General features: G+C 41.1%; 1 protein-coding gene across 2 annotated transcripts in view; it reads right to left on the bottom strand.

Annotated features, from left to right (window-relative positions):
• Nucleotides 1–24,518, bottom strand: part of si:dkey-21p1.3 (collagen alpha-1(I) chain) — a 63,867-nt gene extending 39,349 nt beyond the window's left edge. Inside the window, exons 1-9 of one of the 2 annotated variants that reach the window (XM_037535710.1) lie at nt 24,381–24,518; nt 20,063–20,143; nt 18,732–18,840; nt 14,066–14,641; nt 13,123–13,193; nt 8,331–8,384; nt 7,086–7,205; nt 2,344–2,397; nt 2,172–2,225 (exon numbers count right to left, since the gene is read on the bottom strand). In XM_037535710.1, the coding sequence (XP_037391607.1) occupies nt 2,172–2,225; nt 2,344–2,397; nt 7,086–7,205; nt 8,331–8,384; nt 13,123–13,193; nt 14,066–14,641; nt 18,732–18,840; nt 20,063–20,143; nt 24,381–24,422 (1,161 nt within the window). In that variant the 5' untranslated portion in view covers nt 24,423–24,518. Of the gene's footprint in view, nt 1–2,171; nt 2,226–2,343; nt 2,435–7,085; nt 7,206–8,330; nt 8,385–13,122; nt 13,194–14,065; nt 14,642–18,731; nt 18,841–20,062; nt 20,144–24,380 lie in introns of those variants that run through there. The other variant, XM_037535711.1, reaches the window with a different exon arrangement.
• Nucleotides 24,519–25,796: the final 1,278 nt, after the last annotated feature.

The raw sequence follows: 25,796 nt of genomic DNA, 5'->3' as shown, positions 1-25,796 counted from the left end.
TTTCATAAATTTGTATTACAGAAGCAAATCTTATCTTAATTTAAGTTTCATATCTTACAGCTGAAATGTAAACCTGTAATCAAGTTAGTTAGCCAGATAGCCAATGTTAGCTGCTATTACTGGTGTAAAGAAAGGCAAGTAAAACTAAAGCATGATAAACTTTGTGGTGTTTATCAGAGCATCGCCACTCTCCAGTTTCAGTCTCCACTTCCCAAACGCTTTAGCCGAGCGCGCTAATGTTACTCCTCCTAATAAATAGACACACATTCAGCTCTGTCTCCCCATTATTCACCACCACAGACTCCACAAAGAAAAGACCCTGGTCGCCGGGGGAATCTAACCCAGGCCCTTCTTGCGGTGCCCACCACGTCACTGTGCCATCCAAAAAGCAACCACGCAAAGTTTATTTATGTAGCAATTTTTACAACAGGTGTTTGGCACAAAGCAACTTTACAGAAAGAAAATCCGGGTCCGAGCCCCCATGAGCATCACCAATGAAGACAGTGGCAAGGAAAAACTCCCTCAGAGCAGGAGGAAGAAACCTTGAGAGGAACCAACACTGAGAAGGGGAACCCATCCTCCTCTGGTCAACACCAGATAGCAAACAGTGTTAGTATAAAGTATTATAATATTATAGTACAAAGTGGGAAAAACAGGTCAAAAACACAAGTCAAAGCACCGTTTTCAATGTAGATAAATGAGGCGTCATTATGCTACTTATAGTGCTGCTTGTCACTTCTATTTTGGCAATTTAAGATGTTTCTGTGAAACCGTTCTCTTATCTGGAAATAAGATAAGATTACAGACTTAAGAACTGTTGTTCTGTAATGGCTTCTGTCCTAAATTCAGTCTTAATTGAAGTTGCCATGACAACAAAGCAGATAAGATATGATCTCAGACTTAAGAATTTTCTGTACTATGGCCCCTGATTTCTAGACTGGTTGTAGCAACAGATGGCCCTGAATCCACTTCACACCTCCATCACATTGTTCGGATACAGCTTGTCCCTTCTTCTTAAGTTTCTTCTTAAGCTCTAACTGGAACCGTTTGATATCCTCCTTATCACCAGAGCTGAAGACCCTCTTCTTTTCGTCCAGCGGGACCTTTAAGGAGTCTTATTATGCATAGAGAAGTTGACAGAATCCTGAAGACACTGGATAAATCCCTTAATGTCCAAAGCAAATCCTAATGTGTCTCCCTAAAACCAGTCAGAGTCTGGCGGGAGTGAGATAAACCAGTCTGCGGCCTGATCTGCCCAGCAGAAGGAGAGCAGCAGATTTACTGTTACATTCCACATACTGAGAAAACAGGTAGAGTGTGTATGAATCCAACCACATTAGTGGTGTCAAATTAAAAAAATACACGACCAAATCGATGGTGTAAGAAAACTCCTGCAGGACAAGAGGCTTATATTCCAATAGCCAGGACAATTCCAAACCTGTGCTTTGACAATTATGTGTCTTGGGTTGCATCATCTATTGTTCACGAAAAGAACATCTCCTGTAGCTCCTTTTCACGAGTGCTTTGTGGTGCAGAATGTTTCAGTCAGCATCAAGATCTCCAAGTTTGTTGGTGAGAGGCTTTACATTGCCTTTGATGAGAGGAGTCAGGTAAGGTCTATGAGAGAAGTCTTCTATTCCACACCTAAGTCCAGTTTCTGGTCAAATAGAGGTCTAAAGGGAGGAACTTAACAGTAACTACTGTTACTGGAGTAATATTTACCTTGGGGGTCTCTACTTTAACTCAAGTACATGGTTTGTGTACTTTGTCTACCACTGATAACAGCCACCTTGTGTGAATGAAAATGTGCTGGAAGTGATACAAAAACTCAGCAAAACTGTCCTAATTGACTCCATTTCCACTTATGGCAATATACACACAACACTATAGTACAAAAAATACAGTGAAAATATACAAAGAAGAACAAAGTCCAAGTTGGTTTGTGAGATACTATAGCATGCATCTGCTTGAGGCGGTGCCAGAACTAATGCTTGTATTTGGTCAATTCTGAGGTCAGCCTTTCATTTGCATTAAAAAGAGAAGACATGATTCACTGAAGCAGAGAAACTATAAACTGAAGCTAGAAGAGTGTGTGCATCTATTAGAGAGTTATGGTGAGGGTTAAGCATTAGACTGTGTGCAGTATGTGTGCAGTGTGCAGGGATGCCCACCGTTGCCCCCGACTCTCCTTTTCTGCCCTGTTTCCCTGGAATTCCAGGAGGCCCCTACAAACAAAGACCAACAGACAGATGACAATCTACACAATCTCAGCTGGCGCATCATTTCTGAAAAGGCTCATAAATGGAAATCCGACACTTGAAATCACTGTGTGTGTTCACTTACAGGTGGTCCAGGATCTCCTGGCAGCCCATTTGGTCCTGCTGGACCTTTCACTCTCTACAGAAATAAGCCAAGAATTATGACTTAATTTGTCTGAGAATATTTTTGAAAAAGGAAAAACATTCAATAAATGAAATTTAAGGAGGAAGTAAATATCGACTCAGTACCCTGACATTCCAAAGCAAAAATATAAAGAATAAATTTATAAAATTTATATGTACGTATATGTACATGTACACACACACACGCACACGCGCACACACACACACATACATACATATCACTGTTGTCGGAACAAAACCTTGTATCGCCAAAATGGTAACTTTACAGGAGAAGGAAAAACCTACTTTACTTTTAATGGAGGTCACTGGAACCAGAATTTTTTCCAAGTAATTTTGGGCCGTTTGTTTTCGTCCATTCATCATGAAATTTATATATAACGTAAAGAGTAACAGGCATTTTCAAATTATGAAAAAAACTGAAAAACGACAAAAAAATGGAGATAGGAGGTGTGCTAGTGATGCAGTGATGTGTGTGTGTGTATATATATATATATATATATATATATATATATATATATATATATATATATATATACATACACACTGCTCAAAAAAACACTCAAGGGAACACTCAAATAACACATCCTAGATCTGAATGAATGAAATTCTCATTGAGTACTTTGTTCTGTACAAAGTCGAATGTGCTGACAACAAAATCACACAAAAATCATCAATGGAAATCAAATTTATTAACCAGTGGAGGCCTGGATTTGGAGTCACACACAAAATTAAAGTGGAAAAACACACGACAGGCTGATCCAACTTTGATGTGATGTCCTTAAAACAAGTCAAAATGAGGCTCAGTATTGTGTGTGTGGCCTCCATGTGCCTGTATGACCTCCCTACAACGCCTGGGCAGGTTCCTGATGAGGTGGCGGATGGTCTCCTGAGGGATCTCCTCCCAGACCTGGACTAAAGCATCTGCCAACTCCTGGACAGTCTGTGGTGCAACGTGGCGTTGGTGGATGGTGCGAGACATGATGTCCCAGATGTGCTCAATCGGATTCAGGTCTGGGGAACGGGCGGGCCGGTCCATAGCTTCAATGCCTTCATCTTGCAGGAACTGCTGACACACTCCAGCCACATGAGGTCTAGCATTGTCCTGCATTAGGAGGAACCCAGGAGGAACCCATCTGTGGACGTCGGGCCCTCATACCATCCTCATGGAGCCGGTTTCTAACCGTTTGTGCAGACACATGCACATTTGTGGCCTGCTGGAGGTCATTCTGCAGGGCTCTGGCAGTGCTCCTCCTGTTCCTCCTTGCACAAAGGCAGAGGTAGCGGTCCTGCTGCTGGGTTGTTGCCCTCCTACGGCCTCCTCCACGTCTCCTGGTGTACTGGCCTGTCTCCTGGTAGCACCTCCAGCCTCTGGACACTACGCTGACAGACACAGCAAACCTTCCGTCTCCTGCTACCACCATGTACCACCAACATTCAAAAGTGACCAAAACATCAGCCAGAAAGCAGAAAGCTACTGAGAAGTGGCCTGTGGTCCCCACCTGCAGAACCACTCCTTTATTGAGTGTGTCTTGCTAATTGCCAATAATTTCCACCTGTTGTCTGTTCCATTTGCATAACAGCTGTGAAATTGATTGTCAGTGTTGCTTCCTAAGTGGACAGTTTGATTTCACAGAAGTTTGATTTACTTGGAGTTATATTGTGTTGTTTAAGTGCTCCCTTTATTTTTTTGAGCAGTGTATATAGGATAAGGTGTTTCATGTGACTTGTTTGAATGGCTAAATACTTCAATAAATACAAGTTAAAAACAAAACAAAAAAAACAAAACAAACGAAGTTAATCAACGGCCAATACCACAGTTATGTCCTTTTATACAGGACCCATAAACATGTGTTACAATAACAATTTCAGAAGAATGACAAGTATTATGTCATATGCAGAAATGCATGAAATGTCAGAAGTGAAAGAACGATTCTAGACGCAAACAATGTATCAACAATATTGTAAAAACTGCAAGAATTTGCAAAACCTGGCAAAATGAGTAATACATTTATATCATAATGAGAAAAATGAGTGGTGAACTTTTTGATAAATTAAGTTTGGTTTAACTATAATTATTTGCATTTGCAACATATTTTGGACTCAATATTCTGCTTGTGAATTTTTATTATTTGATTTGATTTTGTCTCAAAATGAATGCACAAAGAGTTTTAACTCATTGGCCAAGTAGGTAACATTAAGATTAGTCACTACACTCTCAAAAAAATGGTTCTTCAAGGTGGTTTAATAAAGACATTGGTACTATATAGAACCATGAACACTCAAAGAACCATTTGCATGCTTAAATGTTTCTTTGCATGGGTGAAATGGTTCTTCAGAATGGTGAAGAATCTGTTGTATGTTGTTCTATATAGATCATTTTTGAAGATGGTTCTGTACAGCACCAAAAAGGGTCCTGCTATTGTTACAGTGTCAAGCTTGGATACAATAGCAGAACCCTTTTTGGTGTTCTATACAAAAGGTATTAATTAAACTGGGACACTGCGCAAAATGTAAATAAAAACAGAATGTGCAAATCATTTAAACCTTATAATTAATTGAAAGTAGAACAAAAAGAACAAATCAAATGTTGAAAGTGAGATATTTGATGTTTTTTTGAAAAATATATGCCCATTTTGAATTTGATGCCAGCAATACATTTCAGAAAAGTTGGGACAGGAGCAGCTGGTACAAAACGGGTACAAAAACTAATTAGGTTAACTGGCAACAGATAAAAAAACATGATCATATACAAATAGAGCATCTCAGAGAGTCTTTCAGAAGTAAATAAGGGGAGTTCACCATTCTGTGAAGGACTATATGGACAAAAAGTGCAACAATTCGAGAATATTGTTTTCAATGTAAAATAGCAAAAAGCTCATTATCTATGGTACATAATATCATTAAAAGACTCAGAGAATCTGGAGAAATCTCTGTCTGTGAGGGACGAGGCCAAAAGCCAGTATCTGCTGGCCGTGATCTTTGGGCTCTCAGGCAGCACTGCATTAAAAACAGACATGATTCTGTAGTGGAAATCACTGCATGGGCTCAGAAACACTTCTGAAAACCACTGTCTGTGAACACAGTTCATCACTGTATCCACAAACGCTGTTAAACTCTAAAACACAAAGAAGAACCCAAATATAAACAGGATCCAGAAACGCTGCCACCTTCTCTGGGCCTGAGCTCATTTAAAATGGACTGAGGAAAAGTGGAAAATTGTCCTGTGGTCTTATAAAATAAAATCATGGACACTGTGTCCTTCAGGCTAAACAAGAGACCGACCATCCGGCTTGTTAGTAGTTCACAGTTCAAAAGCTGGCATTTGTGAATGTATGCCGGTGCATTAGTGCACATGCCACATCTGTGAAAGCATCATTAACGCAGGATGAGATTTTGGAGCAACATATGCTGCATTCAGATGACATATTTTTTAGGAAAGGCCTTGATTATTTCAATGTTGTCAAACCACATTCTGCACGTATTGCAACAAGAAATAAACGAGAAATCAAGAGACCCTGAACTGATGAGCAGCTGTATCAAATAAGAACAGGAAAACACTTCACTCTCAGAACTACAGCAGCGTCTCCTCATTTCCCGAGAAAGAAGAGGTGATGTAGCACAGCGGTAAACCCCCTCACTCTCACTCCCTGTTCCAGCTTTTGTGAAATGTATTGTTGGCATCAAATTCAAAAGGGGCATATATTTTTCAATAAACCATAGAATTTATCAGTCCCAGCATTTGACATGTTATATTTGTATTTTTCCAATTAAATATAGGGTTGAGTTTATTTGTACATCATTGCATTTTGTTTTTATTTACATCTTGCACAGCATCCCAACTTCTTTGGAAACAGGGGTAAATAATACTGCACTACTCACCGGCCATGACGACACAAGCTTTTTGTAGAATTTGTTTTTCTGGAGGTGTGAAATAAAAAGTTATTTCATGAAATTATATCTGGTTAATTCATAAAAGGTTGCTTTATAAAACAGACACTGTCAGATAAGGACTTATTTTGTGACACAGAAGGTTAGAAATGTTTTTCACACTGGAGTTTTTTTCCAGACCCTGGACCGCTTTCTCTGAGAGTTCCGTACGTTTGGTCAAGTGTGAAAGTTGTTTTCAAGTCCAGGAATGGTCGAGGAATGGTCCAGAGAACGAATCTCTGGTCCTCCTGAAATCAGTGGTCTGGGGCTTGCTTATGGCAAACTCTGGTGTGGTCTACTGCACGTGTGGAAGCTATGCATTCCTGGTGCCGCATGTAAGGTTGCATCATCGGTTCATTTTGTAATGTGACTGCTTTGATTTATTGTGTCACTTCCCTTTTCAAGTAACGCAATGGCGGGGAGTTGTGGAAAGCAGAGGACACGGAACGCCTCATAGATATATGAAGTGAAGAAGACCATCAAGTGCAAATGGCCACAACTTACAAAAACTCAACTCTTCCAAGGAAAAACAATAAAAGCAGCAAATGGATGAAGCGATCTTCTACTATTATGCAAATCTACAAGAAGGAAAGTGAATTGCACGATCGATCCTTGGTTCACATGGAATCCTTGTGTGTGAAAGCATACCAGCGATAATGAGCCCCTCCCCCAAACCAGCCCAGAATCTGTCCTGGGTTGCCGGCTCAAGTACTTGGGTCAAGTGTGAAAGCGTGGTCTTCAGGTCTTCTACCTCACCTTAAAAGCTTGCCACTCCTCCTCAGATGTCTTCCACACTATGATTGCTGGCATCCCAGGGGGTCCAATTGGGCCTCTATAGCCAGTGACTCCAGTCTGACCCATGACTCCAGGATAGCCCTGTGAAAAATGAGACCAAGCCTTCACTCAGCTGTTCCAATTTGACAGAAATATAACAATACATATATATAATTAGGCAATCGAAGCCGAGAGGGAGTGTTAATGTGAAATAACATCCCGGCTGTGATCTGGTGGCCGTAGATCATCACAGCCGTGATGTTATTGGTGATAACTCCCTCCTCGAGTGTTCTACTGCTTTAATACAGCAGTTAAATAAATACAGTAAGAAGTTAATAAACTGGCCGTGAACGCGGCGTTTAATATGTCTTAATGTTCAGCTCCTTCACCAAATTAAAGCTCCTTAACCAGCAGCTTGTTGCTACGTCAGAGTAACGAGCTCCGCCCACTCGCTGCTCAGCCAGCAGTTCGTTCTCCAGCTCTTTACACTAAATTCCCAAACTGTCGTCTCCACTGAGCAGCTTTTCAGTCGGCAGCTGTGACAGAAGAACAGCTGAACAACCTGGAATCAGCCAGAAATGAACCCAACACCATTCGCCAGACGTGTCTGATCTTCAGAGACGGACCAAATCAGACTGAACCATAAAACTGACCCAATATCAGGTTCAGCTCAGTTTGGTCAGTTTCTCCAGATCAGTATTAATGTTGTTTTGTTCCAGCCGGTCTGTAAAGCTTCTTACAGCCCGTTTAGTTTGGCGAATGGTGTTGGGTTCATTTCTGGCTGATTCCAGGTTGTTCAGCTGTTCTTCTGTCACAGCTGCCGACTGAAAAGCTGCTCAGTGGTGACGACGGTTTGGGAATTCAGTGTCGTCTCGTCTTCAGAGTCGGACCAAATCGGCTGTCGGTCAGATGTGGTCTTAACAGTGTCCGTTTTCTGTTTGGGGCAAAGTGAGAAGTAAAAACGTTCAAATGGCTCGAGCGTCTCCTACAGCTGTCAGAGTCGTTGCTTAGCAATGGCGTCTCAGCAGAGTGAGACAGTGTTTGTGAAAAACCTGTGATGTTATGGTGAAACAACAGCACAACTAGAACGCTTCTCAACCAATCAGCTCACGTGGCCGGAAGTAACTGGTGTGTTGTTGTGTGTGGGTGGGTGTGTGTGTGTGTGGGTGGGTGGGTATGTATATATCATAGATTATATTAATATTTTGAGTATAAAAGGACACATACTTTGTCTCCTTTTGGTCCAGGAAGTCCTGGCAAACCAGATGGTCCTTGATGCCCCTGTAAGAATAGAGAGGAAAACAAATAGTTGATTATTATAAACTATTAATTGACTTATTTTAGCTATTAAGTTAAAATATGTGAAAGTGTGATCATTTAGGGTGCTTTTCTAATGCACACCCACCCACTTCCACACTGAAACAGTTGGAACTGCCACGAACAATTAAGATGCCCGTTAGTCACTTTACTCCAGTGTCTAACATGGCTAATTAGCTGCCTTGCTTGATGGTTAGCTTAATGTATTGGCTAACATGAAACATTTCTGCACTGCTCACTCAAAACATGTCTTAGATTGCAAAAAATCATGTGAGGAATCAAGCCACTCATATTTGTCTCTGTAGAGTAAAAACAATAGCAAAAACACTCATTCTATGAAAATGTAAACATACAGGTTTCGTTTACATGGTACTCTTGTTGGTAATTTAATAGTGTTGGTGGCTTTATCCTCATGTAGAAGTGTAAATAATTCATTTATAATATCACAATAATTCATCAAACAGTTATGAACTCACTGCCTGATGACCGAGATGCTGTTTTTTTGATAATTTTATGATTAGATTACAGCATAAAACATTTTTTTATTCTGGTGGTACATGCAGGGCGCTGTGAGGCAAAATAGTCCCCAAAGAAAACTTATTACTCCAGATTTTCCACTATTTTCCCATCATCAACATTCCATATGAACTCAGAAGACTCGTGTTGGTTCTCTGGTGGTTCTGGATGGTAAATAAAGTGTCTGTATCTGTGTTGTAGTCATGGCGACGGCTGGTTCCCATCACCAGCACTGTAAAGACGTCTGAACCAATTCACACCAGACCCTCTGAATCACTGTTTACATCTCACACAGTGAACTATGCAAAAAATTAAGACATACTAAAAGGTCAATCTTTCTAAATGCTTATGTTGGAATGAAAAAAATCAGTTTCACTTCCATCCATCCATCCATTTTCTAAGCCGCTTCTCTGTCAGTGTCGCGGGAGGTGCTGGAGCCTATCCCAGCAGTCTTCGGGCGGGAGGCAGGATACACCCTGGACAGGTCGCCAGTCCATCGCAGGGCAGACAGACAGACACAGACAGTCACTCACACCTAGGGGCAATTTAACACGTCCAATTGGCCTGACTGCATGTCTTTGGACTGTGGGAGGAAACCGGAGAACCCAGAGGAAACCCACGCAGACACGGGGAGAACATGCAAACTCCACACAGAGAGGACCCCGGTCGCCCGGCCAGGGAATCGAACCCAGGCCCTCCTCGCTGTGAGGCGACAGCGCTACCCACCACGCCACCGTGCCACCGAAGAGATATTTATGAGGTGGCCAAATATAAGTAAATTCACTTGCATAGGAAAGAAGAAAGTGAAAGTGAATTGTGTAAAAACAGAAAAAAACAGGAGTTTCCAAAACTGGAGTTTTAAAACGGATTAAAAGCTACAGAGAAACTGTGTCTCCTAACAACCACCTGGAAGAGCTGGTAGCCACCAAAACTGCCTCCATCAGATAAACAGCGCTGAAAGCTTTGATCTCTGAGAGAGAGGAGAACATCAAGTTGCTTCAGATCTGAAAACATCCACAGGTGTTTCTGTCCATCCGTCCACTGTGAGAAGACCATTCAGCGCTGTGGGTCTGAAAGGACGTGTAGCTGATCAAGAAGAACCTCACTGAGAAAAGGAGACGGACACACCAAACAAAGAAGCTGGACGATGGACTGACCACCCCAGAGTCCAGACCTCAGCACCACTGTTTGGGTTTGATTAGTTCAGAAAATCATCAACCAGCTTCTCAGACTGAGCTTTGGAGGCGTGTCTGCAGATTCTCTGAGGAGCTGAAAGTGAGGCTCCTGAGAAGAACGGAAGCTGGAATGAAGGGAAGTGAGGTCAGGTACTGATGTTGGAACACTGCTGTGAGGATTTGATGGAGAAACTGAAAGCAGACATATTAAATAATAGTAAATGTGAGAATTGTTGGTAAATATTTAATAACTTGTACTTAATGGCTGTTTTGACTGTACTACACACATTACAAAAGCAATTTTAAAAAATTCAAACACTTTTCTTCCATGAAACTATCCTTGATTTATTAAATTCAAAAACATTTAAAAGAAATAATGTGTGCAGAGTTACTTTTGGAATGTGCGCCAATGGGAAGAAACAATATAAAGCCATGTTTCCTTAAGTGGTGACACCTGGCTTGTGACTGACTAAATCCATTCCAGTGTTGCTTCTAGGCAACAAATATATTTGTGAAAATTCTCATGACAAAAAAATTGCGACTCAATGTTCAAAAAGTCCATGCATTTTATTGACTCCCTCAAACCCTTCTCTTTATTGTTAAACCAATTGTTGTCTTTAAATATGTGCAATGTTATTGAAAAATGGGGAAAATGATTGGAGGAAAGTGAAAAAATCAGTTGCCCTGAGGCAACATTGTGCAACAGAGGGGTAAAAGGCCCACGCAAAACCTCCAGTTCAGTGTCTTCAGTGCTTTTTCTGTCCACAGGATGGCGCAAGCGCTCACAAAGAGTTCACTAAAGCAAAAACCCAGCACCCCACCTTCTCTGAGATGAAGGTGGCTTCATGAAATGACTCGTATAATCCCTTTCCTGTTTTCTGCGCAATCTTTCTCTCTCAGTGTCACACAGTGAGTCAGCTGTAATTCATAAGGCTCTTTCAGTGGTGCTAAATGACCCCTCCTCTCCTCTCTTTCAGTCCTAATTGAATAAGATCCTCGCAAACTCAATTTTCCACCGAGGCTCAGAGATGTCGTAAGCCTCTAATGACTGTGCGAGTGAGCGTTTCAAGGCAAGAGCGAGGAGGAAAGCTGGACTTTTCTACAAAATAACGGAAAACATCTTCTCTGCGTTGGATAAAACAGTGGAAACAACTAGCAGCATGATTGCCAGCACACACTGTGATCATCTGAACTCGATGAAACACTTTTGAGTGAGCTTTCTGTTGATAAGTTGAGATCAGCTTAAAAAAGATCACACACAAAAAAAAATCACAATAAAAATATCACAATAAAAAAAAGCATTTGAACGCTGAACTCAAGCCATGCTGATGTGTGGCTGTGTGTTAAATCTGCATTTATTCTTGTATATTAAGTCTCTTTGTTTAGTATGTCGCTTTTGTCAGAAGAAAACCTCGTATCTCCATCAGGGTAACTTTACAGGAGAAGGAAAAAACCTATTTTACTTTTAATGTAATGTCAATGGAACCAGAATTTTTTTCCAAGTCATTTTGGGCCGTTTCTTTTGGTCCATTCTTCATGAAATTTACATATAATGTAAAGACCAATAGGCATTTTGAAATTATGTGAAAAACTGAAAAACTGTTTTCTTCAGACAGCAGCGAGATTTTTAATTTGTCATTTTAATCTGCATATAAACAGCATGTTTATTACTGATTTTTGTCCCACAGAGATAGACATTGTGCCAACCCCAGATCGTTCAGTCTGATTATGAATGGTGGGCCTGTATACAGCTTTTTGATTTGACATACCGTTTTTGTACTTTGTTGAATAACATTTTTTCCCATAGGAATGAATGAGGCAAAAAATTGTACCTATGTCTTCTGTACTTCTGCTCAACCAAAAGACTGAGATATTATCTCAGGCCAGGCCTCTGAGCATGTTATTCTGACCCACACTCATCTGTGTCATTTTTTCCCTCATCCGTCATTTCTCCCCTAGACTCCCATTCATTTTGCCCCCCCACAAGTCCAATTATTTCTTTGCTCAATAGCCACCAAACTGCATGTCCTCACTCAGGGCAGATCCTCAAACTCTACTGCACAGCCACCCTGGCCCGTACTCCTCTATGCGTCGTTTTTTCATCCCTTGTTCCTCCCATAGACTCCCATTCATTTTTTACAACAGCCTTCTAACAACGACTCAGTTCACACCTCTCATGCCATTGCAACTGCCTAGAAACACTTTGCCAATTGCCCAGCAACAAGGTTCAGTTGCGGAATCACTCTGCATTTTCTTCAGTAAATACACTTTTCTAGTTCTGTATGTTAAAGCAGTTTGTTTAATCAGTGCATGGCTAACCTGTGAGTTTACTCTGCATAGGTCTATTCAGAGTTTTTTTAAAGGTGTGGGTTTAATCTGCATATCGCTGTAACTTTACAGGAGAAGGAAAAAACATACTCTACTTTTAATGTAAGTCAATGGAACCAGGTGTTTTTCCAAGTCATTATAGGCCATTTCTTTTGGTCCATTCATCACCCAATATAAAGGGAAACAGGTATTTTCACTTTTTGTCAAAAACTGAAAAACAACAAAAATGGAGATGTAAGCTTTTCCTCCAACCGCTATATATATATATATATATATATATATATATAATATCGATATAATCTGCATGTTTATTCTCATTATGTTTAATCTGTACATTGAATCTGGGTGTAAATCCTCTTAAAAAGTTGGTTCTTCAGTAAAGAAAACTCTTGATGGTATAGGACCATGAACACTCAAAGAACCCTTTGCATGCTTACAGTGTTCTTTGCGCCTTCCTTAATCATCTTTAATCATGCTCCGAGCATTCATGGATCTTTACAGAACTGTTTTCTTTACTAAAGAACCCCTGAAGAACCATCTTTTTAAAAAGTGTATATGTTAAATATGTGTATTTATCCTGTATATGTTTAATCTGCATGTCTATCTGGAGTGTTTATTCTGTGCCTGTCTAATCTGTGTGTTTATGTGTTGTGTGTTCGGTGTTTCTGTGTGGTCTTCTGTACCCTTGGTCCTCTGGGTCCAGCTCTCTCTGAGCGTCCTTTCTCTCTCTGGATGGATCTGGGTGGAAGGGAAGCTGAAAAAAAAAAAAACAGAAATGAACAGCAGTGACCAGAAATGAACTAAAGTGTCTAACAGCATCCAGAAACGCATATATGTGATGCAAAATGCGACAGCAGCAAAATAGAATAACCAGAAATGGGGAGCAATGAACAGCAATAACTAGAAATGAACAGCAAAACCCAGCATTGAACAACTGGGAACAGAAAATATTAGAACTGAACAGCAGTGAACAGCAGCGAGCATAAATGAACAAAAATGAGCAGCAATGAAAAGAAATGAATGGATGTGACCAGCAATGTTTGGCAGTGAACAGTAATGAAATGAACAGCAATGAAATGACATGAACAGCAATGAACAGTAAAAAAAAAAATGAAATGAACAGCAATGACACGAAATGAATAGCAATGAAATGAAATAAACAGCAATGATATGAAATGAACAGCAATGAACAGTAAAAAGATGAAAGGAATAGCAAAGAAATGAAATGAACAGCAATGAACAGCAGTGAACAGTAAAAAAAATGAAATGAACAGCAATGACACGAAATTAATAGCAATTAAATGAAATAAACAGCAATGATATGAAATTAACAGCAATGAAATGAACAGCAGCGAACAGTAAAAAGATGAAATGAACAGCAATGAACAGCAGTGAGCAGAAATGAGCTGCAGTCACGTGTTATCTAGAAAGGCTGCATGTCACCTACAGCCAGCCTACAGGACCTTATCAGCCTGTAAGAGTTTAAGCCTCTGTTGGGTTCATTCACTGATGTAAAGCTGTGTAAGCTCAGCTGAAGAAACCCAGCAGAGTGGCAGCTTCTGTAGAACAAACTTTCCTTCTTAGAAAGAAGCAAACACAGCTTTGTGTTGACATTCGTGGCGTTACCTGTCTGTGGGTCTGTGCTGCTTGTGCAGGTTGTGTTTGGATCATGCGCATCCGGCTCTGATCCACAAACCTCAGGAGACTTCTGCTCCGGTTCTGCTCCATGACTGACATCTTCATGAGGAACAACACTGTCCTCTGGATCCTCTCTTTCACTCTCTAGTTCTCCGTCTTTCTCTCTGCTGTTCTCCTCTTCTGGTTGGGGTCTTTCTTGCCGGTTGAACTCCTCTGCTGGCTTTACTTTACTAACCAAAGTGCTACCAGAGCTGGTTTCAATCACAGCTGCTGAGGGTTCCTTCAGATCAGCACCTCCTTCTTTTTCTTCTTCTGAGCCTGCAGTGCTGCTGGACATTTTGGGGTTAACAAAGAGTTTCTCCTCGTTTGGACCTTTGACCTCTGTGACTTCAGGCTCATGGCTGCTCTTTGGTGCTGGTGATGTAATGTTTGCCCTGCTAACAGTCTTGGTCTCTCCTGCAGGTGTGGGAGCAGTCAGTGTGGGTCCTGCTGGACTGAAGATGATTGTCTCCATTGATTTGGCCCTGCTGCCTTCCTCAGCTCCAGCCAGGCCTATAGGGGGCGCTGTGAGAGAGAAAAACAGCAGCTCTACATGGTCAGGATTGTTTATTACTTGCCATTTGTCCTTCTCTGTGCTGGAGCCTGACTCATGTTCACTATAAGTTCACTTTCTTTTATTTTATTATCTTATTGTTCCAGGACTGCTTAGGGAGATGAAACGTTACCCAGAAGTACAATTTGACTGGTCAATTTCATCTGATCATTAATTAACGGGACTAAGCTGCTGTAGGCTGAATGGGAGGGGTCAAGCTTCTATAGGCCAAACAGGTGTATACATGTAAGTGAATAGGTTTTTGTGACACCATAAAAACAACAAATACAAAACAGGCTATTTTTGCAGTTTAGTTTCCATATATGGACTGCATGGACTGGGGAGTGAAGCTACATCAAACTCTTATGTAAAAAATGCAAGGTTTTCCATGATATGGAAAATGACTCAACACAGTTATTAATGAAGGTTCTGTTCAGGTTAATTTTTGTTCATCAAGGTACAAACAATGTAAATGTTCCCTCAGAGGTTCTACAGTGGTTTTAAGCTCTGATTGTGAACCTTAAATCCATTTTTCCAGGTGAAAAGTTGGTATTTGTTCCTTTTCATAACCGAATGTTTTAAAACAGAACAGTAGAGTAAAAGCCTGGAGGCGAGGCGGGGTGTGTGGAGTCAGTCCAGCTTAGAACACATCATTTCAGTGGATTATGGTTCAGTTATGATCCCTGACTAAAGGTACTGAGATGGAGCCTTGAGGGTCCCACCCCAGTGACAGTTTAGTACCTTTATTGCTGAGAGTGAACCATCTCTTGGTTGTCTTATTCCAAAACGTGTAGTTGATCCCAAGTGAGCAACCAGAAACAAAATAGTACTGAATGACCAGACAGTCAAGAGTTTTCCTTCCACATTCTTGATATTAATTTTGAAATATTGAAGAAAAATCCTGCCTGTAAAAGCCAAGAATTAAAAACTGCATTTTTAACAGAAATAAACAGCAGTGAACAGAATTGAACATACAGACATTTATATCTGTATAAGTATAAATACCCACACACCTCATATATACAGTATCTCACAAAAGTGAGTACACCCTTCACACTTCACACTATAGAAATGAACCTTGGGTATATCTTATAGTGGTCAGTGTGCATTACTTATTAATGTCTAAATAGCTGGCAACACAACATTGAGTCCACCTCACAGTCAACATGTGTGCCAAATTGTGTCGTTGTCCCTCCCTGGTGTTGTGTGACTTGTTAGAGTTACAGGGTTCCAGGTGTGAATGGGGAGCAGGGCTGTTAAATTTTGTGTTTTGGTTACAATTCACTCACACTGACCACTGGATATTCAACATAGCACCTCATGGTGAAGAACTCTGAGAAATAGAATTGCTACTCTCCACAAAGACACCTAGGCTATAAGAAGACCGTTAACACCCTGAAACTGAGCTACACCACGGTGGCTGAGGTCATACAGCGGTTTTCCAGGACAGGTTCCACTCGGAAAAGGCCTCGCCAGGGTTGACCAAATACGCTGACCACACGCTACACAATGCATCAACTTGGCCTGCGTGGCCGTCGTCCCAGAAGGAAGCCTCTTCTGAAGCTGACGCACAAGAAAGCCCGGAAACAGTTTGCTGAAGACATGCAGTCCAAGAACATGGACTACTGGAATCATGTCCTGTGGTCTGACAAGACCTAGATGAATTTGTTTGGCTCTGATGGTGTCCAGTATGTGTGATGGCGCCCTGGTGAGAAGTACCAAGACAACTGTCTCTTGCCTACAGTCAAGCATGGTGGTGGTAGCATCATGGTCTGGAGCTGCATGAGTGCTGCCGGCACTGGGGAGCAGCAGTTCATTGAGGGAAACATGAATTCCAACATCTTCTGTGACGTTCTGAAGCAGAGGATGATCCCCTGCCTTCGGAAACTGCGCTTCATGGCAGTTTTCCAACTCGATAATGACCCCGAACACACCTCCAAGATGATGACTCACTTGCTGAAGGTAAAGGCGATGGACTGGCCAAGTATGTCTTCAGACCTGATGCTACCACCACCATGCTTGACTGTAAGCAAGAGACAGTTGTCTTGATACTTCTCACCAGGGCGCCATCACACATGCTGGACACCATCAGAGCCAAACAAATTCATCTTGGTATTGTCAGACCACAGGACATGATTCCAGTAGTCCATGTTCTTGGACTGCATGTCTTCAGCAAACTGTTTCCGGGCTTTCTTGTGCATCAGCTTCAGAAGAGGTTTCCTTCTGGGACGACGGCCACGCAGGCCAAGTTGATGCATTGTGTAGCGTGTGGTCAGCGTATTTGGTCAACCCTGGTGAGGCCTTTTCCGAGTGGAACCTGTCCTGGAAAACCCCTGTATGACCTCAGCCACCGTGGTGTAGCTCAGTTTCAGGGTGTTAACGGTCTTCTTATAGCCTAGGTGTCTTTGTGGAGAGCAGCAATTCTGACCACTTTAAGATATACACAAGGTTCATTTCTACAGTGTCGTCCCCTGAATAGAGAATAAAATATCTGCAGAAATGTGAGGGGCACTCACTTTTGTGAAGCTGCACATTTCCTGGCTGTTTTTTTTATTGTTCTTTATTCCACATTGTATTTATTATATTTAATTTTACTCTTCCAATACCTGTTCATAGTCTGTGCTTGTTTGTTCTGTTTAGTGTATTACATGTCATACGTGTAGGACTCACCAACACATATTCCTTGTATGTGTAAAGTGATTCTGATTCTGAATTGCAGTGAACAGCAGTGAACAGAAATGAACAGAAATGAACAGCAGTGGACAGAAATGAACAGAAATAAACAGCAGTGGACAGAAATGAACAGAAATGAACAGAAATAAAGAGCAGTGAACAGAAATGAACAGAAATAAACAGCAGTGGACAGAAATGAACAGAAATGAACAGAAATAAAGAGCAGTGAACAGAAATGAACAGAAATAAAGAGCAGTGAACAGAAATGAACAGAAATAAACAGCAGTGGACAGAAATGAACAGAAATAAAGAGCAGTGAACAGAAATGAACAGAAATAAACAGCAGTGGACAGAAATGAACAGAAATGAACAGAAATAAACAGCAGTGGACAGAAATGAACAGAAATGAACAGAAATAAAGAGCAGTGAACAGAAATGAACAGAAATAAACAGCAGTGAACAGAAATGAACAGAAATAAACAGCAGTGAACAGAAATGCACAGAAATAAACAGCAGTGAACAGAAATGAACAGAAATAAAGAGCAGTGAACAGAAATGAACAGAAATAAACAGCAGTGGACAGAAATGAACAGAAATGAACAGAAATAAAGAGCAGTGAACAGAAATGAACAGAAATAAACAGCAGTGAACAGAAATGAACAGAAATAAAGAGCAGTGGACAGAAATGAACAGAAATAAACAGCAGTGAACAGAAATGAACAGAAATAAACAGCAGTGAACAGAAATGAACAGCAGTGAACAGAAATGAACAGAAATGAACAGAAATAAAGAGCAGTGAACAGAAATGAACAGAAATGAGCAGAAATAAACAGCAGTGAACAGAAATGAACAGAAATGAACAGAAATAAACAGAAATAAACAGCAGTGAACAGAAATGAACAGAAATAAACAGCAGTGAACAGAAATGAACAGAAATGAAAAGCAATGAACAGAAATGAACAGAAATAAACAGCAGTGAACAGAAATGAACAGAAATGAAAAGCAATGAACAGAAATGAACAGAAATAAACAGAAATGAACAGAAATGCACAGAAATAAACAGCAGTGAACAGAAATGCACAAGTGAGTAGAGGTGACTAGCAATTCACCAATAATGAACAGAAACTAACCAAATGAGCAGAGCATATACCTGTTCATGGTTTAAGCCTCTGTTGGGTTCATTCACTGATGTAAAGCTCAGCTGAAGAAACCCAGCAGAGTGGCAGCTTCTGTAGAACAAACTTTCTTTCTTAGAGCATTTTGTAGCAACAGCAAACACAGCTTTGTGTTGACATTCGTGGCGTTACCTGTCTGTGGTTCTGTGCTGTTTGTGCAGGTTGTGTTTGGATCACAGACTCAGAGTCAGCGGTTTGAAAGTCAACAACACACCTTCTGAGTTCAGCTGGTCGGTCTTGACTGTGTGTGGCTCTGCAGCTTCACCGCTCAGCTGTCTTTCTTCTGTCAGAGCTCCACTCCATCCTTCCATCACTGGATCCTCCTGAAGGAAAACATCAGCCATTCAGTAACTGAGCACAGCCTTTCTCGCTGTTAAATGTCCAAAAGTTTGTAGACACCTGCTCATCCAGCATTTTCTTAATAGTGTGTTTGTCCCCCTTTGCTGCAGTAACAGCCTCTACTCTCCTGGGGAGGCTTTACACGAGATGTTGGATTTCACTAGAATTTGAGTGAGCATTAGTGAGGTTAGGTACTAATGTGTGAATGGTCAGTTCTGGATCACTCCACAGCCCTTTATACCTCTCTAGCCCATGCTTGGCATTGGGCCTGATAACCTTGGGCGGCAATTCTTTTACTGCCCTGTCGTGGCTCCACAGCTGAATTAGATTTGTAGGTAATAATAAAAATAATCCTCCTTTACAGTAAAATAAAGCTCTGCTGATTGTTCAACACAGTTAAACAATAAATGATCTTAAACGCTGAAGTTACTGGTCTCCATAGCAACACAGACAACAGTCTCGACCAGCTAGTAGCTCACGAAACAGCAGAGAGAGATTTAAGATGGATCAATAATTGAGAGATAAATGGACTGATTTGCGTTTATAAATCACTCCAGCTGGTTTCCTGATACGTTTAATCTGCAATGAGACACTGAAACACTAAGAAGTCGTGAAGATGAAGCCGCTTCTTGTTCTCCAGCTTGTCATTTGAATTTTCTAGTTCCACCTTAAATGGCGCAGCAGTTGCATTCTGGCACCTTTTAAGGTGGAATGTAAAAATTCAGACAAGTTGTGAGACATTTCACAAGAAAATATTACACTTTTCAGGAAAAGTGTCCTGCTGGAGATGCGAGAAAAGCGGCTAGAGCTGAGCTGAAGCTTAAAGTCTGTGTTTTCGTTTATATTTTCATCCTGTACTAGAACATCAGCACATACTGAGACAGATTTAAAGAGAGGGTAAGATGGTAAACTTGCCATAAAATGTTTTGGCTCCTAAGGAGGTTAGATTTTTATTGAAAGGACAAAACGGCTCCTCTTAACATTTGGGTTGTGACCCCCTCCAGAGCGCCCCACTCTATTGGTCAATGCTTTTCGATGGAGATTATACAAGATGAGTGCGAGCAAATTGAACACCTGTGTCAGCAAAGGGTCACCTTAAAGTATCTGAGTAAAGGGATGTCTAAATACTTTTGGACATGTAGCGCATCAACAATCAATTCCAGATGAATATTCCTCCTGCAGCTGAGTACAGCACTGTTTCCGCACCTGAACACAGCCGAAATCCTCACAGTGGCTCTCAGCAGCAGAAGAAACAGAGGTCACTGAGGTCATCTGCTGCAAGATGCCCTATCAGAAAACATTTAGAGAATCATCAGAAAACAATGAGTTCACAAAGACCCTCTTCCTAAAAATGAGCTAATAAGATTAATAGCTAAACCCTTTCAAATGTAAAGAACCCCCCGGCCTCTAAACAAGTTCATAAGTGGCAGTAGCAGCGTCCCTTTATGCTCCCGTTTTCCCTGTTTTGTATTCTAATACTTTATACTAATCCTGTTTTCTATCCGGAGTGGTCCAGAAGAGGGTGGGTTCGCCCTTCTGAGTCTTGGTTCCTCTCAGTGTTTCTTCCTCTTGCTCTTAGGGAGTTTCCCCTTGCCACTGTCTCCATTGGTGACACTCCTGGGGGCTCAGACCCGGATTTTTCTATAAAGCTGCTTTGTGACAACACCTGCTGTAAAAAGTGCTACATAAATAAACCTTGAGGAGGCTCGACTCCTCCTTCTCCTCACGCGTGATTTTACTCCAACCACTCTCATGCAAGCATGATCCAGCATTGCTTGATACGCTGTATCTAAGATAAAGGGGTCACTAAAATCTAAATAAAGCCCGGCTTTTTAACGGAAAAGGTTTTGCAAAGGAAAATAGAAAACGAAATAACCGATGATCCAAGAAAAGATGGAATGGTTCATGTGTGGTTTTTCGTTTGAGGGGCTAAACTGATCAGTACTGTTTCACTGTGTTTCTCAGCTTTCAGTTTCAACATATGCACAGAATTTGACACTTATATTGAAGAGAAAGTGGCACTGAGCGAAATGCTGCCACAACAGATTGGAGAAGAACGTTGGCCACATTTTGTAACTGCAGTTTTCTGTTTTTTTTGCCTTTTACGGCACATTTTTGTGGTCTTTTACAAAACCTTTTACGTTAAAAAGCCAAGCTACGCTTTATTTCGATTTTAGGGAGCCCTTTATTTTAAATACAGGACATCAACGCCAAATCGTGCTTGTATGATTTTTACGAAAAATGACACATGCATTTCTTCCAGTCTACTTAAAAGAAACACTCAGGAAAATGTCAAGACACTTTGTTGTACTGTGCTGTTAAACTGTTATATTTTAGACACTACAGTGTTTTATTCCTACATGTCGCAGTTTACTGGTGCTGGTTTGGGGTAGTGGGGTGTGGCTGTATCTGCACTACACAGACTGGCTACGCACTACTGGATTCTCGCCACCTGTGAGTCAGGAGTGCTGCTTCTCTGTTGGGGAGCTTTTCTGTGAAATGAACCAATGACCCTGCTAGACACTCCAGCATAGACCAGCCAGGCTCATCTCACCAGCTTAGGTTATGTTTTGGATGCTAGTATGCTGGACCAGCTAAACCAGCACCAGGCCAGCACTAGACCAGCATAAACCAGCTTTGACAAGCTTGTTATCTCATTTCTATTCTTCTCCTTCTTCTATTTTTCTGCCGTTTTTTTGTCGATTAACTCTTCCCACAGTTTTCAAGATATCGACCCCTCATTTCTCCCATTCATTTTCTCCCATTTATTACTTCTTAGCCCGACACCCATCAAACTACATGTACTCACTCAGGGCAAATCCTCAAGCCCTAATCCATAGCCGTATTGACCCGCACTCTTCTATGTGTCGTTTTCTCATCCCTTGTTCCTGCCAGTGTCCTATTCACGTTTCTATTTATTTGCTGAGTTTAACACACTGACAGTTTAACAGTTAACACATCAGAACTGTTTCACAGGCCACATTTTATATTTTGTTAGTTTTTTCCAACGTGTCACATTCAACAAACAACAATAACTGTGCAAAAGCATCTTTTTTTGGTCTCTTTGGTATCTTACACCTTTAACAACACGGCTTCTTCAGTAAAGAGAATAGTTACGGATAGAACCATGAACACATATGATTAAAGGGCTCTTTGCATCATGATAGAGTTCTTCAGACTGATGGAGAATGCGCTGTAGATGGTTCTATATAGAATCTCTGAAAAAAAAGGGTCCTATGTAGCACCAGAAGGGTTCTTCTATTGTTACAGGATTGACATCATAACAGTAGAAGGACCCTTTTTGGTGTTGTATAGAACACCTTTCAAAAAAAAGGTTCTATATAGAACCGTCTACAGCACATTCTTGATGGAAAAACCCTTAAATCATGCAAAGGGTTTCATGAGTGTTTATGGTTCTTCATGGAATCATTCTCTTTACTAAAGAATCCATGAACAACCACATTTTCAACACCCCCAACTCATAACACCTTCCCGCGTCCCTGGTGTTGTATCTGTGGTGGTAGGTGTGAATTTACATTCATGAGGGCCTTTATTTTTGCCTTGTCATTATTAATTCATTCAAATTTACACAGCGGGCAGCATTCGAATGTCCACAGACGGCCTTTGCTTTCAGGAGCTGTTACATAAACAGCAAGAAAGCTCGAGACAAACTGCACCTTCATAGCCCCTAACCCTGTGTTTACATTTCACACTCAGTCTGAAGATCTACTGTAGCCCAAGCTCAAATAGGGCTGGGCAGTTTACCGGGCAGGAGTTAGGCCTTTGTGTTAGCTTCCGTGCTGACACAATCTTGGGCCCCATATGGAAAAAAAAAATATACTCTAAATGTGTTAATCAAATAAATTCCTGGTTAAATATGGTCAAAAATGTTGTTATTGTATGCTTTTCAATTATATGTAGTTTAAACAAAGGTTACAGATATTATACATAAACTGAATGAATGGTACTGACTTCACATTAAGCATGTGTGTCTACAGTAAGACACTCATACAAAATGTACTTCAAATAAACAAGAAATTGCTGTCTAGCGAAAAACAAATATCGCCAAAAATAGTACGTTTACAGGAGAGAGCAAAAAAATGACTTTCAATGTAAGTCACTGGAAAAAGTTTTTATTCAAAGCAATTTTGGAGCATTTCTATTGGTCCAATCATCGTGAAGTTTTCACACAATGTAAAGACGGCTACTGAGCTGTCGATGCACAAATGATGCAGAAAAGTAAAAATAACGCAAAAAATAGAGATACATGTTTTTCACTGGACAGCGACAGATATCAGATCACAACTGCATTTTCACAGAGGATCAACACCTCAAGGATCATCTGATCATATTTAAAATGAACATACTGGAATGTGAATTCACTTCAAGAGGTATCAAACAGTAAAGTGCATTAGACAGGATTTTGGCTGTAAACTCATTCACATTTATTTCTGTACTGTACCTTTCTATGTATAATATTTCCCTATAAATATCCTCTCTGAATCCTCACCAAAGAAAAACATGTATCGCCAAAATAGTAACTTTACAGGAGAGGGCAAAATCACTCTTACCTTTCAATGTAGGTTAATGTAAAGAGCTTTATTTCACGTGATTTTGTAGCATTTCTATTGATCCATTCATCACGAAATGGTCACGCGATGTAAAGGAGAGCTGGTGTGTTGAAATGATGCAGCGACAATTTTTGGCTAATGTGGCAACATATTCTGAAATACATTTTAATGTTTGGAATCCATTTCAGCGTAAATTGTAAAGTATTTGATTTTTCTGTATTTCAAATCTAAACAAATATGTCCAGATATTTATTTTCCATATGGAGCTGAGATTATGAATTATAAAGTAACACGTTACATCACGCACATCAAGGCTGATCCCATGCAAACTTTACTCAGCCTAAGCCTCAACTTTAGACGCCTGTTTTACGGCTTTCATTGGCTCGATACTCGGGTTGAATGCCCGTTTGCCTTGCTGTGAATGTCTCCCATGCAGATGTAAAAGGATCTTTTGGCATGGTGTAAAGGGGTGGGGTTACACCATGTAAAAATCCACAGAAGGATGCAGGAAACCACAGCTCAGCTCAGAAACTCCTTCACCTGTGCTTGCAGATGCAGTAAATTAGGCTAAGGTAGCTGCCAAAAGCCAAATCTAAGCCAAAACCCTAAATCTAAGCCAAATTTAAGGAAGGCCTAAAGTTGGTTCTCCAAAAGCAAATGTAAGTACAGTGGTGCTATAAGACCACACCCAGCACAAAACACTTCACACTGACTCGCTGACACTTCATTAGACACTTTACAAAAGTTCATATACAGTCTTGACTTGATCAAACTCTAACCGTGGGAGAAACACTACTGAAGTTCGTAAACTCTTTGGGCTGGACCGAATAAGGCAGTACATTCCAGTTAAATAACACAAAAGGTTTAGAGCCATTCATCAAAGTATTTTTGGCATCATCTGAACAAGCCCTTGAAGGGACATTGATCTTGTGCAAAAGGAAAAAGCCACTTACTACACAACACAGCAGTTTGATGAGAGAGCCGGAGCCTTGCATGGCAGCACTGAAGCTTCGGGACAGAAATATGGCTTAAATGGTGCTAAAAGCAATCCCTAACTGGAGAAACGCTGCTTCTGCGCAGTCCCGCACACTCTCTGGCCATGGCACAGGTATCCCAGCATGAAACCCCCGCTGGCACAACCATCAAACCCCCACTAGAAATACATCCACTGCAGAACACGATCCAACAACTGAGGACACTCTCAGAAAACAAACGTCCGCCTTCTAGTTCCCTTGGTTGAGAGTTCAGAGCTCTGAAGGTATTTTGAGTCCGTCCTCAATGCTTTTATGAGCTTCATATGAAGGCAGAGGTGGGAGGAGAGGTTTTTCTTGAATGTTCTGGAGAAACAGCGTCATCCTGCAGATTTTGACACTCATGTGGGCCGAGATGAAGAGAGGCCTTCATGTCTCGGCCTCACAAGAGCACACAGGATAAATACAGCCACTCCGCAGAAAACTGGCAGCAGCAAGTTAAACCCTGTGGAGTGTAATGTGGATGTTCAAAGCTGATTGTAAGGGCTGTAGTAAAAAAATGATCCAGTTTTAAGAGACAAGATGATGCCAGTTTTCTGTGATGTGAACAATACCCCAGAAGGGCAGTGTTAATTTACATGATTCTTGCTGGGGTTTTTTTTTTTTCATTTTTAGAGACAAGAACCAGCAAGAAACGTTAGTGTTTCCACACCCTGTATCTCTTCTTTCAACTCCAGCAGAAAAGCAAGGAAGCTGGTGATGTAGTCAGAGAACGTGAGCTGAAAAGGACGTGGCAGGGGTTAAAATAAGAACGAGCCTGGGCAAATATTTGGCTCAATGACTCACACTCACCTTGAGTTCTACCTGGAATCATCGCTCCTCATCAGGAAATCCAGACTTTTCCATGAGAATATGGGTGTCTGTGAGTGCCCTGTTGCTCAAGTGAGGAATGTGGCAGGGCGGCCACAAGAGCATCCAAGTTACGGTAAAGAGTGTGAGGAGGCTCTTCTCTGGGTCACACACCCACACAAACACCCACACACACAGCCTGCGCTTCACCAAGACGCTTCCGCTGAGTCGGTCAAACAAAGTTGAAGCCTGTGGAGAACTCAACAAAAGAACTAGAGATGGAACAGAGGCCACTTCTTTTGGACCAACAAGCTTCTCGAATGATCTTATTTAAATGAATAACACATGAAAGGCTGTGTGATCAGAGCAAAGTAAGTCTGAGTTTGGGTTTATATTTTCAGCCTGTACTACATCATCAGCTCACACTGAGATACACTTACAGCCAAGACCGTAAAACATAAAACGAACAGAAAACGTTTCGGCTCCCAAGGTGGTTTGATTTGTGCTGAAAGGACAAAACGGCTCTTCTTCACATTTCGGTTGGGACCC

This window comes from Pygocentrus nattereri, chromosome 28 (assembly GCF_015220715.1).
Source record: "Pygocentrus nattereri isolate fPygNat1 chromosome 28, fPygNat1.pri, whole genome shotgun sequence".
NCBI classification, from domain to species: Eukaryota; Metazoa; Chordata; class Actinopteri; order Characiformes; family Serrasalmidae; genus Pygocentrus; species Pygocentrus nattereri.
This window is presented reverse-complemented; position numbering and strand designations above follow the sequence as displayed.